The 15287-nt window shown below is 38.8% G+C and overlaps 1 protein-coding gene across 1 annotated transcript in view; it reads right to left on the bottom strand.

Annotated features, from left to right (window-relative positions):
- POLA1 (DNA polymerase alpha 1, catalytic subunit) overlaps positions 1–15287 on the bottom strand; it is a 230357-nt gene that overhangs the window by 146936 nt on the left and 68134 nt on the right. The window contains exon 18 of the mRNA XM_085884021.1: positions 2058–2147. Within this exon, the coding sequence (XP_085740147.1) occupies positions 2058–2147 (90 nt within the window). The remainder of the gene's footprint in view (positions 1–2057; positions 2148–15287) is intronic.

Genomic DNA, 15287 nt, shown 5'->3' with positions numbered 1-15287 from the left:
CCCAGCGAATTGGCATGGTGAAATTGGCACCCAGTGAATTGAAATTGACACATCCGAGAAAGAGAGAGTTGAAATGAGTGATTAAAAGTTGTTCCATGTCGTATGTAAGGGGGGAGAGGTGGTGAGATGAGAGAGTGAGAGATGGAGTCGTCACTATTTGGAGGACGGTACAAAACAGACAAACAAGACGTGGGAGTAGAGTGGAAATCACAAACAGAGGTACTCCTGTGGCCTGGGAGGTGTAAGAGCAGTCCACAGCAAGTGAGAAATGGATTTCTTGATGGATAGTGCAATTTCACCATGAAGATGGAGTTCAAGTTGGTAAAAAACAGTCGACAAATGCCATGGAGAGACACTAAGGGGTCAGGGCTGTCATGTGGGAGGAAGGATGTTGCTCCTGGCAGGGTGCAGTAATGTGGAAAGCAGCAAAGAGAAAGTTGGGAGGGTGTGTGCTGTTTGATGGGTGGGGGGAGGGGGGGGAAATCAGGACTCTCAAACTGGTCATACGTAGTCAGACTTCATGGGAGGGGTGGTTTAAAAAAAAGGTTTTCCATTGAAGGCAGGGAAGAGCGTGGAGCTGTAGGTACAACAGGAGTGTGGATAATCTAAACGTTTAGGAATGAAAAGGTTTTGGGAAATAAGGCTTGTGAAAAAGAAGAATGCATGAGCTGTTCCTGACAGAGTAGCAAGGAGTGAGGAGTTTAAAATGCATTTTTAAAAGCATTTTTAAGCAGTGTAGCCACTTCAATATTTGGCTTGTCCATCCGTCCTTCAAAAAAATTTTTTATGCGATGCAAATGCTGAATTGACACAAGGGGGAGCTCAAGCAACCTCGAGAGAAGCCACATGTTGGCCACCACGAGAAGGAAATGCCAAACTGCACCACTTCCTTCAGACATGGGTTCGATTTTTTTTCTCCTTTCTTTCTTTTGTTCAGAGCTTTTGAATGAAGAAATATTTTATTCAGTGAAAATTTGTTTCAGGATGTTGAAAAGGAGGAGTGAAGAATGAAGGATGACCTGTGTACGGCAGATAGAGTTGTTATTTTGTTTTTAGGATAGGGTGAAGAGTTTTTTTTGGTGTTAATATTTTTTTTGGAGGGAGTTGGGGAAAATGATTAAGCTGAGGGGTCAGAAATGAAAATATTCCTCGCACCAAACCCTAACAAAGTACCTGGGGTGAAAACAAACAACAGGGACACAGATTTGACAATACAGCACAAGGTACGATTTAACATGAAAAAAAAAGTGGATGAAAAACAAACAGCAACCCAAGGATGAAAATAGAAAAGTAAAACACGAGGGATCCAGTTCGGAAAACTTATCTTTGATTGAGGTGGAAAGGGCAGTTGCACATTCAACCTCAACGTGGAGCAACCCAGAACCAGACGTATTTAATATTAAAAAAAAAAAAAAATGTAGGGAAGTAATAGACGTACAGTACTCACATTCCAATGGCAAGTAATTAATAGATGTATTCACGTTCCAATAGTATGCAATTAGACGTACACACGTTCCAATGGCAAGTAATTAATAGATGTATTCACGTTCCAATGGCACGTTAATAGATGTACTCACGTTATATTGGTACGCAATCAATAGACGTACACACGTTCCAATGGTATGCAATTAGACGTACACACGTTCCAATGGTAAGTAATTAATAGATGTATTCACGTTCCAATGGCACGTTGTTAATAGACATTCACGTTCCAATGGCACGTTATTAATAGACGTACTCATGTTATATTGGTACGCAATTAATAGACGTACACACGTTCCAATGGTATGCAATCAATAGACGTACACACGTTCCAATGGTATGCAATCAATAGACGTACACACGTTCCAATGGTATGCAATCAATAGACGTACACACGTTCCAATGGTATGCAATCAATAGACGTACACACGTTACAATGGTATGCAATCAATAGACATACTCGCTGTCTGTGCAAACAGACAAACAAACAGACCCAAATGCAATACCCTCTCTTCTGGCGAGGATAACACTAATAATAATAATAATAATAATAATAATAATATGTACTTGCTGACCACAATGACATCTGGGTCCATCGTGTGCACTTTGGCTAGAAGGAAGGCCAGAAGTGTGCGCTCTGTCAAGCAGACTTCCACGTTCATGTTCTGCATATTCACATGGACAGATAATCAATTTATGATAACATACGTAGAGAGATTTCCAGGCAAATATCTCAAAACATTGCAAAGACGTTTCTTATTTTAATCAATAAAAAACAAAAGATGACATTTCTGAAATAAATATTTTCAAAATAGTCTTTTTTTATCAGGCAGGTCAGTCGTCTGTCTGTCTTCTATAGTCTCCTCTCCGGCCTCGCCACCCCCCCTCCCACCCCTGCTCTTTCTGTGATCTGCCCCCCTCCCCCCTAATTTCCACAGGGTGCTTAAGGTCCACCAGCAACCCCCTTCTGGTGAAACTATCAAATTCAAGAATCACTGCTCACTTTCACCCTTTCATTCCTCCTTTTTCCCACCTCTGGAACAAACTCCCATCCTCTCTTCAATCCAAATCTTCCCTCCAGGTCTTCAAAACAGCTGTTCACCATCATTTCATATCTTCCCCCATCCAAAACAATTATCTTTTCGACCCCAGTGAATACATTCCAAACCCACCTCCTTCAAATTCCCTGCTTTCCTTCCTGAAAGTCTGTCGTGTCCATCTTGTTTACCTTGTGTGTCCCTCCCAATCCCTCTCCCCTTCCAGAGATCTCCTCATGTCTGTGTTCCCAACTGTTTTATGCTTCCCTCTCCTACCCCTCTTGTTGTTTTGTTGTGTGTTGTGTTAGCTCTTTTACGATCCTTGACATTGCATACAAAAAAGAAGAAAAAAAAAGAGGAAGGGGAAAAAAAAAGAAGGGGAAAAAAAACATTGATCAGAGGCCAACAAAGCAACTAGCAAATATTACTCATGTGGGACAAATACATGAAACAAATGACATTTCATCATCATATATCATGGTTCACACAGCCATGGAAGACCAACTTTCCAGTTCTCCAGGACTTTTAATACAATGAATGTTGAGCTTACATCTCATTTTAACTTTGTTGGCAGTAAGGCCATATGGGACATTATCAGTTGAAGTCATCAACAAAATAATTTATTATCACTTGTAATGTGCTCATTCACTCACTATGTTGTGTTTTTGTGCTGCTTGTGCTTTTTCTTGTGTGGCAGAGGGACAACTTACTTTGAGCAGTGTAGTGGTACTATGCTGCGCAGCATCATTTGTTGTTGTCATTTGCCCATGTAATGGTATGCAGTGTGAAAGTTTGGCAGTGCTTATACTTAGTATCCGATCTTACGTATACCAATTGTGCAGTGACTTGTACACATTGTACCTAATCACCCATCACCATCAAGGGTCTCAAGCGAACTGCAAGTGATGATTCAACTTCATTAAAAAAAAAAAAAAGATAAGGAAAACCTTGTCCCTCGAGCTCAAGATGGATGTCCATCATTTTGAGGCTGGAGACTGCACTGTTAACATTGGTAAAGTTCTTGATTGACCTCCTACCAGTGTGAGGCCAATTCATCCCAAAACCAGCAAAATAAAAGAAGACGCTAAAAAGGTGCACCACTGTCAGTGCAACAAATGTAACTTGCAAACGGAAAGGTCCAACATCCATTGGGACCATACTTTGTACAGAGTGTCGGTGCTGCCAAAGCAGCCTCCTGAGCTATTGGGCACAATTCTGCATGGGTCACCATTCCAATGCAGGATACTCAAATTGCTCAATCATCCCAGCAAGCTGTTACTCATTTTGCTGACCTGAGAAGGATGATAGGCTGAGTCAATCCCACCTGGTATTAATTCAATGACAAAGTGGGATTTGAACTCAGGTCCCTGGGATCCCAAACCCACCACCCTAACCAGCAATCCAACACCAGGAATAAAGGTCCAACAGAGTAAATGGAATCGATGTTTATCTTGGCTTGGAATATATAAACACATGGACAAAAGACCAAAAACACTAGAATATCCCTGTCAGTTGTCTTGTTATAGTTATGTGTAAATATATCTTGCACTTTCCTCTATTATTTCGTATTATTCTTCCCCATTAAATTGGCTAATTTGTGAATCATGAAGCCTTTACATTTTGAGTATTAGAGTGCAAGAACGTATCTCCTGGATTCCAGTTAATTCTTATGGGAAATAGCTGATCAGTTAATGTCGCATCAGTTCAAATCGTGTTTTCCAGGAACAAAACCCAAACTTAAACTGATCATCCCCAGAACAAACTGACAAAATATACCAGCGTAGCATGTTATACCACAGAACCATTCCAAGTTATACCTTTTGCAGCATTAATCACCGGCTTCTGTTACAGCTCTTTGACATTCAGAAAATTTTACAAATAATTTACCGATACATACAATCTACAGAATGAATCCTATTAACAGTTTGGTCACTTTCTTCCCAATAATAATTCTGTAAACAGTCTGATGACATTTCATCATGGTACGTGAAAACATCAGATACTCATCAACTGGAGAGTTTTCTCATCAAGTTGTTTTTGTAGTTCTTCAACTACTCTTTCTCCTTTGTTATTAGATTTGCTGATGCATGTTAAATTCCCACTCCTCTTCGCCTTTAGTGCTTGTTCATCAGCAGATTCTGTAATAGCATCAATGTCCATCTTCAGACTATTCTGGAGAGATTTAAAATCAGCTGTTTCTTCTTCAAGATTCCTTTTCTTGGCATAGATTGGTTTGGTTCATTTGCATGCTTTCTTGCCATAGCTGGATTAGAAAGTGAGACCGACCCATGTGAAAACAGAACAGTTCACAGAAAATTATATGAGTAAAGTCAAAAACCATCACATAGGGATCCTCAAATATTTTTGGTCTGAATGGATAAAAGCCAGAAGTCAATAACACATAATTAGGGGCAAATACAATGAAAGAACATGAGAGGGGATCAATTCGGGAATAAATGAGCAGCTAAATTAGCACCATAGGATCAACCCATTGCTGAGGTCCGGACTGATGATGCCCGAGGTCAGGATGTGGATCGCAGTCCACCTTTTGAGGACCATTGGCATAAACCAAACCTGAGTAAATCAATGCTTGGATTACATTTTGGAAAAAAAAAAAAGACCAAATATAAATGAAATACAGGGTGTTCCAAAAAAGACCCGGACAACTTTGGTTGCTAATATATTTAGAACCACAAATGATACAATGATACAATGATACCCTTTGGTTAATATGATATCGAAACTCAGTTTTATGCACACCATCGATACACTTCAATGTGAGCTCCATTTGTCACACGCAGGAAATCAAGGAGGTACACGAGTTCTTGCCATGTTCGGCTCAGCATGTTTGCATCCACCAGTGTGCATGAAGCTGTGATTCGAAAAGGAAGATCCTGCAGTTTTGCACTTTGATGTTGTAGACATCTTTGACAAACCCCCACAGAAAAAAAACAAGGGGGGATTATGTCTGGTGATCGTTGGGGCCAGGCGCTTGGTCCATCTCGGCTAATCCAGCGGCCTGGAAATTTTTCTTTCAGGACGGCTCGAACGACTAAGGCCCAATGAGGGGGAGTGTTGTTCTGTTGAAAAATGATATTGGGTTTCAGATCTTCAATCTGTGGGAAGGTGAATCCTTCCAACATGTTCATGTAAACTGTTGATGTCACTATGTCCTCCGCAAAGAAAAATGGACCCACCAAGCGGTCATGGAGAAGGTCACAACACACATTGACTTTTGGACTGTCGCATGTGTTCAATGACCACGTGGAGGGTTTTCAGAGCACCAGATCCTCACATTGTCCCAGTTGACTTCCCCGATACATGAAAGCAAGCTTCATCTGTGAACATGACCCTTTTTAAGTAATCTTTGTCATCCTCTATGCAACTGAGCATTTCCAAGGCAAATGCCCTGCATTTGGGTCCGTCATTTGGTTTGAGTTCCAGCAGAATCTGCACCTTAGAGGCATGAAGCTTGTCTTTCAAGCAAAATCCTGTGTACAGTGGTGCTTAGTCATCCCAGTTCTCTGGATGTGCGTCAAATCGATTTTCTGGGACTTTGTTGAACTGATTCACACACTTGTGCAACGTCGGCCACTTTTGCTTCGTCAACCAGTACTTTTCTGTTTCTGACAACTTCAAGTCTCCTGAAACCTCCTGTACCACTCACTCTCTGATACTAGTCCACGATGGCGGATTCCTTCCATGTCTTGTACAGAAATTACGCTGAACTTGTGTGTTGGATCTCGTCTCAATGAACCATTTGACACACTGAGCTTTCTCCCGTGGTCACCATTTTCTTTTACGTTAAACCACCAGACCTGAAAATAATGAAAACTTTGAGTTTCTGTATTGTATCATTTGTGGTACTCATTCTGTGAAATAAAGGGCATGTAATGTAAAATCAGAATGCAAAATAAAGGGTGTTGTATCATTTGTGGTACGAAATATATTAACAACCAAAGTTGTCCAGGTCTTTTTGGAATACCCTGCACAACTGAAGTATAAATACTCTAACTGTCCTGGAGCGAAAGAATTTCGTAATACGGGAATTGGACTGGTCATTTGCAATCATGTGACACCATGCTTTGGTGCTTGGCACCTATCGCATGGCTCCAAAGTGCACTTTCTCCCATATTCCTGATATTGAATGTCTTCTCACAGACCCTGCATCTGGCTTTGTGAAGGACTCCTTCATGAGCCAATCTCCCATATTCCCGATTGTAGTCAATGTGCTCCAGCCAAAAGGAATTGAAATAGGAAAGCTTCGACATTCTGAAAATTATTTTTTCATTTCCTTTACAATCAGCAGTTTACAGACTAAGTAGCTACTTCTTGTATAATCAGAAGTTTCCACAAGCACTGGCATAATGCATGCACAATCCGATGCCATGTCATAAAACTACTCAGCCACATGTACTCCACTTTCCATGTGCAGCACGCTGATCTCCCTGGCTGCCCTACAAGTTCTTGCCACTTCCTTTATCTGCTATCTCTTCGCCTGGGGTCATTCAGTGCCAACTCACCTAAGGGTCCCCAGGTCACCTCAGATTTTGCTGGAAAAATTCTTAAATGTAGATCTATATGGCTCTACCCACCATGCAAAAGATTAGCTTTCAATTCCTCATAGTTAAAAAATATCTATCTCTGGAGAACTTTGAAATTTGGCCCTAAATGTGCCAAATGTGAAAAACGTATTTTTCTTCCAACTTCAGTAGCTTATAATTTTATAATGGACTCCTCTAGAAAGTTAATAAAGCAAATATTTACTAATTGGCATCCAAATTTTTCAATTATGGCATCAGATAGCTTCTGGGATGCATATTTCTCACTCTATACTCTATAGGAAGCTAAAAATGGATTTTTTTGCCAAAACGAGTTAAAATAAGGTGAAACTATAGGAACCCTCCTGAAAATATGGAACAACTTAGAATTTTTTCTTCATAACACAGTGATTATAGGGTCATTATCTATCCATAGATACATTTTTGCTGGGATAATACAGTTAGGTGATGAATTATAAAAGTTTTAACATAAGCCCTTGCCTCCGAGGGCTCTAAAATGGACCAATTTTGTCCCCTGGTTTGACCATGTGGCTTGGGATTTAGGATCTTCATTTTTTTCTAAAGATTGCCTCATATAAGATGTGTCCACTGACCGAATAATTTTATCTAACGCCCATGGCTTCATAGTAAAATAAATTTTTATTTACATGCACGTTTTTTTTATAATTATTCACTTTTTCCATATTCAGAAGTTTATAAATCTTAAATGGAACTATCCAGGAAAGAGTTATTGCAGAATTTTATCAACTGGTATACAAAATTTCAGATTGTGGCATCAGAATGTTTCAAGAAAGCACATACTCCTAGTTTTAGGAAGCCAAATATGGCAATTTGGCCCACTTGGTACAAAACAAGGTGAATTTGCAGGGGTGCGCATGAGGCTAAATTATGCTTCTTATTAGACATTAGTGATAAGGATGTTATTTATTCATAAATACATGCTAATGATTACTTTCGTAAGTGATTGTAAATTATAAATTAGAACAAATTTGATTAGTTGAGTAGCAGCTTTTTTATTTACAGATATACAGAGAATGAATATTAGTAATTTTTATACTTTAGAAAACTCTTTAATGACCTTTCATCTTTTATGACATTCATTATCTTATATATTACTTCCGAGTTTGTGGTTTCGTGTCGCGCTATTTTCGACTTTGTTCTGCGCTCGAGTAACGTGATATTCGGCTTACATTATCTCAAAGACCATATGAGGTGCATGGTACAAAAAAAGTAAATAAAAATATTATTTCCGAGTTTGTGGTTTCATGTCGTGCTATCTTCGACTTTGTTCTGCGCTCGAGTAACGTGATATTCGGCTTACATTATCTCAAAGACCATATGAGGTGCATGGTACAAAAAAAAGTAAATAAAATGGTTCTGAAACAGTGAAATCGTATTCCACTTACTGCATTAAAGTAAAATTACTACTGATACTCTGCATCAGTTCCTTTCTCAAACACACCCACCCCAACATGTCGTGCAGAGCGTGGGTTATGCTAGTCATGATTATCGAGCACTCAGAGACACAGAATTTTACATCTTAGCAAACAGGTCTTGAACATGCTTAAAGTCATGCTGTGACAGTTGGTACTGACGTCCACCACACAAAGAATGTCAAGTAATGGCACCCAGCATTGATCTTACTTTTTTTCTGGAGGCCATGAGAATGTGTTACCCCTTCCTTGCTTCATGAAGTTCACAAACATCATTTTCATCATTATTTCTTGTGACAATGTTCCCAAAGTACCATTTTCAGTCATAAACACAAGCAATATATTTCCCAGCCTGGTATACATCCAGTTCAGTTAGGGTTGGGACTAATAACTGGGACAGATGAGCTTGTGTGGTTTCCGGTCCAGTGCATACTGTTGATGATACAGCATCAGAAGAAACCCTTCTCATCTCCAGACGTGTTGAGGAGATTGGCAGGAAACTATGGTATGACCGTGTACCAGCAATGGTTTTTGCTGCTCTGAAGCGCTTCTCAAGGTTATACTCCATTGCATTTTGTTGGATTTTTGTGATGTTACAAAGAAGAATTTGATCATGATGTAGGCAAATACTGTCTTCTGAACTGAAAGTAATTCCTGATCTCCATGAAATCAATTCTTGTGACTTCTTCTCCAAAGCAGCAACTTGTTTTAGCCCAACCTTCCTTGTATAATAGGTCTTGTGACACTCCTGGTCTAATTTGGTTCCAACAATGCATCTACTTGTCAAACTTGTGCCACTGGGCCCAGGTTTTTCTGCATCCATTTCCTTTGTTTCCTCTCTCCTTTGTTCTCCAAACAGACAGACAGGTTGACTGTGCTGCCCCTAGTGTTGTGACAGACCATTACCCCATCTAGTGGTGTATGTCATAACTAATGACTTCAAATAGAGAACTGTAGGACATGTTTTTTTTAAATTAAAACCCAAGCATATGTTTGGATTATCATTACAAGAATTTATTTTTGAATAAAAAAATGTACTTATAATGATTAATTTATGAGAAGAATAATCTAAGTTGTTACATAACCTCAGTTAATGCCCCCTGCATATTCACCATTTTTGGTCAAAGTGGCATTTTCAACTTCCCACAGATAGAAACATATGCATTTATCAGGCATTCTGATAACAGATCCTTAAATTTCATATGCCAGTTTATAAACATCTGCAGTATCACTTTGCTAGTGTTCATTTTCAGATTTATAAGCTCATGAATATGAAAAAGGTGAATAATTATAAAAAACGTGCATGTAAATAAAAATTTATTTTAATATGAAGGCATGGGCATTAGATAAAATTATTCGGTCAGTAGACACATCTTACATGAGGCAATCTTTAGAAAAAAAATTAAGATCCTAAACCCCCAAGCCACATGGTCAAACCAGGAGACAAAATTTGTCCATTTTAGAGCCCTCGGAGGCAAGGGCTTATGGTAAAATTTTTATAATTCATAACCTAACTGTATTATCCCAACAAAAATATATCTATGGATAGATAGATAATGACCCTATAAATCACTGTGTTATGAGGAGAACATTCTAAGTTGTTCCATATTTTCAGGAGGGCTACTAGAGTTTCACCTTATTTTAGCTCGTTTTGGCCCAAAAGCCATTTTTAGCTTCCTATAGCGTGAGAAATATGCATCCCAGAGGCTATCTGATGCCATAATTGAAAAATTTAGATGCCAATGAGTAAATATTTGCAATATTAACTTTCTAGAGGAGTCCATTATAAAATTATAAGCCCCTGAAGTCTAAAAAAAAATGCGTTTTTCACATTTGGCATTTTTACGGCCAAATTTCAAAGTTCTCCAGAGATAGATATTTTTTAAACTATGAGGGATTGAAAGCTAATCTTTTGCATGGTGGGTAGAGCCATATAGATCTACATTTAAGCATTATTCCAGCAAAATCTGAGGAGGTGACCTGGGGAGGTTTTTTGAAATTTAGGTGAGTTGGCACGGAATGACCCCCTGGTGAACTATTCATGGTGGAGCATTTTCGATCCTTGATACCAGTATCCTTTTAAAGACCTTCCCTGGCACTCTATATTGTGCACTCGTGGCCATTTTTATTGGATTACATTTCCTGTATCAATTGTGCTTTTGTTATATTGGATCGAGAGTGTGCTTCATTTATTTATTTCTCTGACCGTTTTAGTATCTGTTTATCTTTTGTTCTGGGACTCTGTTTGTCGTCATGTTCGTTCTCATAATACACTGCTATTCCGTAAAAACACGCTTTGTGTGCTGACCCACAAGACAGAGAATAATTTCAGGGTTGAGGAGCATAACTTGTAAACTCACAAACAACTACAGTGCGTTTTTTGGAACTGCGAGATTAGTCGATATACAAGCTTCAGTGAAAGTTGGTACATATGAGAACCAAACACATTCATTTCCTAAGGGATGCAAAATTGTCAAAATCATAAATACACCATCCAAAAAAAAACTATACCAAACATTTTGATAGAACTCTCGAAGGGTGAATCAAATACATCGATAAGTGATTAGGTTCACCAATAAATTGACAGGCTACATCAACAAAATGCATCAACAAAATGTAGAACACGAGTTTTTCTACCTTGAATGCAAAGACTCTCCATTGTAGTTGGACTACACAAGTAAACTGCAAAAATCGGTAAATAAACTTTGGGATATATTGCTATAGATGTATAACCTCACCAGTGGGCAAGGAAAAGTAGAGATGTTCACTCCACTATGCTGCCCTGGAACTTGTTTACCAAAGCAGAAAGCACCATTGGAAAAAAGGATAGGCTTGTGGACTTTGGAAAAGTCCCAACCGACATGAAACCGTATTCACGAGCAACATTGTATGCTTTTCTGACTAAGATTCTGTATGTGATGTGATGGAAAGCAATCAACATCATAAAAATCCCTTCATTCTTTGGCAAAGCAAAAGCCACTTCAATCAAATGCGACAATGACTCGCACATTCGGTATTTGGCCACGTGACAGACAACATCCATTAGACAATATCAAAACGTCTGGTTCTGGATGATGACACGTTATGACACGGCTTCAAACAAGCTACTCGTACTCATCATCCATTAGACAATATCAAAACGTCTGGTTCTGGATGATGACACGTTATGACACGGCTTCAAACAAGCTACTCGTACTCATCATCCGTTAGGAATTTCACAACTCCCACCTATACACCTCTCTACCACCTTTCCCAATTAGCTTTTTACCTCCGCCACCAAAGGTGAAGGAGGTAATTATTTTACCTCTGTTTGTTACTTGACAAAAAAAAAAAGATTTTTTTTTTGCCAATATGTTGGTCTGTAGCGTCTGTCTGTGTCTGTGTCTCACGGTTTTTGGCCACAGTTTTCAAGCAATCGTTTTGAAAAAAATTTGTTTGTGTAGGTGAGCAGCCAAGGACGGCAACGCTAAATTTTGGTGAAGATCTGAATCAAGATCTGGATTCGAGAATTTTTCAGGCGATTCTTCACTGTTGAGAGATGGGGCCAAAATTATACATAGCACAATATCTCAAAAGGTTATGGATGGATTCACACAAAGCTTGGTGGACAGGTTAGGAGTGCCACGAGGAAGAATTGATTCCATTTTGGTGAAGATCTGAACCCGGATCCTGATCCGAGAATTTTTCAGGTGATTCTTCACCATTGAGAGATGGGGCCAAAAATTATGCATAGCATGTTATCTCTAAAAGTTAATGACGACTTGTGACAAAACGATGTGGAAGAGTTGGTTAGGTGACAAAAACAAGCCAATTTGATTTCAGGGTTCCCACTCAATCTCAAAAATGAAATTCCCTGACTGTGTTGGTTAAGATTCCCTGACCTTTTCAAACATAAAAATTTATAAAGTTATTTTAGTCAGCTCCTCCACACCGACTCCTTTCCATCACCATTTTGATTTATACATGGTGTATATGCAATCATTTTCAATTATTTTCTTCTTTTTAAAATATCAATACTAGCAGAAAATTGTGTCCGCTTCAAAATTTAATTGAATCTTAAAATATGTAGGTGTGCTTTAGACAACTTCTGAATACCATTTTTGTTGAGAAATTAAACTGATTCTTCATTTGGGTGTTAACTTCGGTCTTTTTGAAAATGGTCCAGAAAGTACACTTTCCCAGCAAGTACTGGCATTTTAATTTTTTTTTATCTAGAAACAACTTACAAAACACAAATCATACTAATGTCAACGTGCCAGGTACCATGACTAGATCAGAATTATATCAGAAAAAAATTTAGCAACATTTAGAACATCTAAATCTTGCAAAATAACAACGAAATTGACATTGTTAATGTGACATTGCAGACAAGCTAGAACACCCGATGATATTGCAGAAATGACGAACAGACGACTATATTGTACATTTTTCTACAAGCATCTGGTCCTAAAAAGGACCGTTTGTTGAACTTCTACGGTTAGGTGGGTACTCCTGTACCATTCCCAACGGATGCAGGTACGTTCACCGCCGCAGAAGTGAAATTACTCAAATGTTACATGGGAAGTTGCAGTAACAGTCGAGATGTTATATACTAGAATTGCGAAAATGTCTATAACATCAAGCAGCGTGTGTAGCTTAGAATTATATGGTCGGCAAAACTAGCAATTAAGGAAACAAATGTGAATTGTTTGAGTAATGTTATAATAGTGAACATATACAGTATGGACAGTTGCTAACATTAAGTGAAATGTCAGTTTGTTACTTCTTTAGTTTCTGTAGTTCTGCTATTTCCATATCAACCTTCCGAGATTCAGTTGCTGCTTCTTCCATAAATTTTGCCTTTTGTCTGAAGCACTTTTATCTGCTCACATGCTTTCTTTTTAGCTGCAGTCTTTTGATCGAGCTCACTTGTGGCTTTACGTTTACATTCCAGTGCTGCTTAATACCTGGCATGAGAACCCCTGACATACATCAATAGTGACTTATCAATGTTCACAGAGGTGACTCCACCTTCTGCCTGCACAGCATCATGAAAAGCATCTGCCTGCACAGCATCTGCACAGCAAACAATTCATGAAAAGAGCAATAAAGAAAACTAATATAATCATGAACAAAATAATTGACTGGGTGTAAAGGGTACTAATTAAGATCATTAGGCACTAATCACACAATTTCCCTGACCAACAAAAAAAATCCCTGAAAAATCCCTGACTTTCCAGGTCAGCGGGAACCCTGGATTTTGGTTAAGGTCCGGAATCAGATCCGACCTTTCAGTGGCATACAAAATGTGAACTATTCAGCCTGGCGGAAGTATGTTCTCTATGGAGTACCGTTGCATTTCGCCAAGTTGTCACCGAGTGATTTTTCATTTGTTTGTCTGTGTACAGGATATCTCAAAAAGTTGTGGATGGATCCAGATGAAAATTGGTGGGCAGGTTGGGTGTGTGACAAGGATGAACTGATTAGATTTTGGTGAAGATCCGGATCTGGATCCAACTACTAGAATTTTAAAAGTGATTCTTCACCATTGAGAAATAGGGCCAAAAATGATATACAGCATGATGTCTGAAAAAGTTGTGGACCGATTCGGACGAAACTTGGTGGCACGTTGGGTGTGACCATGACAAATTGATTCAATTTTGGTGAAGATCCAAATCCAGATCTGGAAACAAGAGTTGTTTAAATTTTAAAGTGATTCTTCACCATTGAGAGATAGGGCCAAAAACGATATATAGCATGATATTTGAAAAATATGAGGCCCGATATATTCTCATGGATCAGGCATTATGTGGTGGGGGTATGCGCTCTACCGAGTACCCTTCTAGTCTTTTCTGTCACATTTAAACCTTTAATGTGGGCATGCTTCTCTCAATGACATGCTTCACAGGAAAACTTAAGATCACCATTACAATACAACCGAGCAAAACGCCATGGTTCATGGGAAATATAGAAACATTTTATGCTGTTTGGACATTTCATTTTCACTTGTTCATCACTGTAAGTATGATACTTCACCAATCCAGTCACTGCACCCTCTGATGAGCCTCAATTCTGATTCGAGGACAAATGTTTTTTGGAACAACTTGGTTATAGTAAAATGAATCACGAGGCGTTAATTAGGCAACCGATTATGAAAGGTACAAGCCACCCCCCCCCTACTGTGCCCAATCCCCCACCAAAAAAAAAACTCCTGAAATTGTTAAACACCAGTGGAGTATAGTCCCAGGCGATTTCAGAGACTGACTGGGAATAACTTGGTACTTACCTCAAATGATCAAACAAAAATTAATTCCACAAGTAGTACACAAGGTTCTATGAGAGACTTTCTTCCCTTTCCTGCCTTAAACAAGCTGTTTTTCACAAATAACTCACCAGGCCTGCCTACATTTGTCTACAATGTCATTTTGAGCCAAGTTTCAATCAGCCAATCCAACTCATCCCGTTCTTGCAGCAATTATCACCCCCAATTGATCAGTTTACTAATGAGTTTCATTTCATAATAAAAACTTAATTCATATTCCCACAAAAATATCATACATCTGGTAAAAACAAGCATACTGAGGTTTTTTTTCTCCCAATTTATCAAACTTACTTAGGCCAAATCCAAATCTTCCAACAAGCCCTTTGCATTCATATTGGTTTTATGGTAGGCGGTGGTGGAGTAATACCCCTGTTTACGCCACCCCTTTTTATGGCGCTTTGCAAATACATCATCACATACCACTTCTCAATATTTGTTTTTTAAATTCACACTTACGTCATTTTTAAAAAAG

This window comes from Eptatretus burgeri, chromosome 6, assembly GCF_056783735.1.
Source record: "Eptatretus burgeri isolate ZD-2024b chromosome 6, Ebu_testis_v1, whole genome shotgun sequence".
NCBI lineage: Eukaryota > Metazoa > Chordata > Myxini > Myxiniformes > Myxinidae > Eptatretus > Eptatretus burgeri.
The sequence above is the reverse complement of the archived record's forward strand: the minus strand, read 5'-3'. Positions and strand labels throughout refer to the sequence as shown.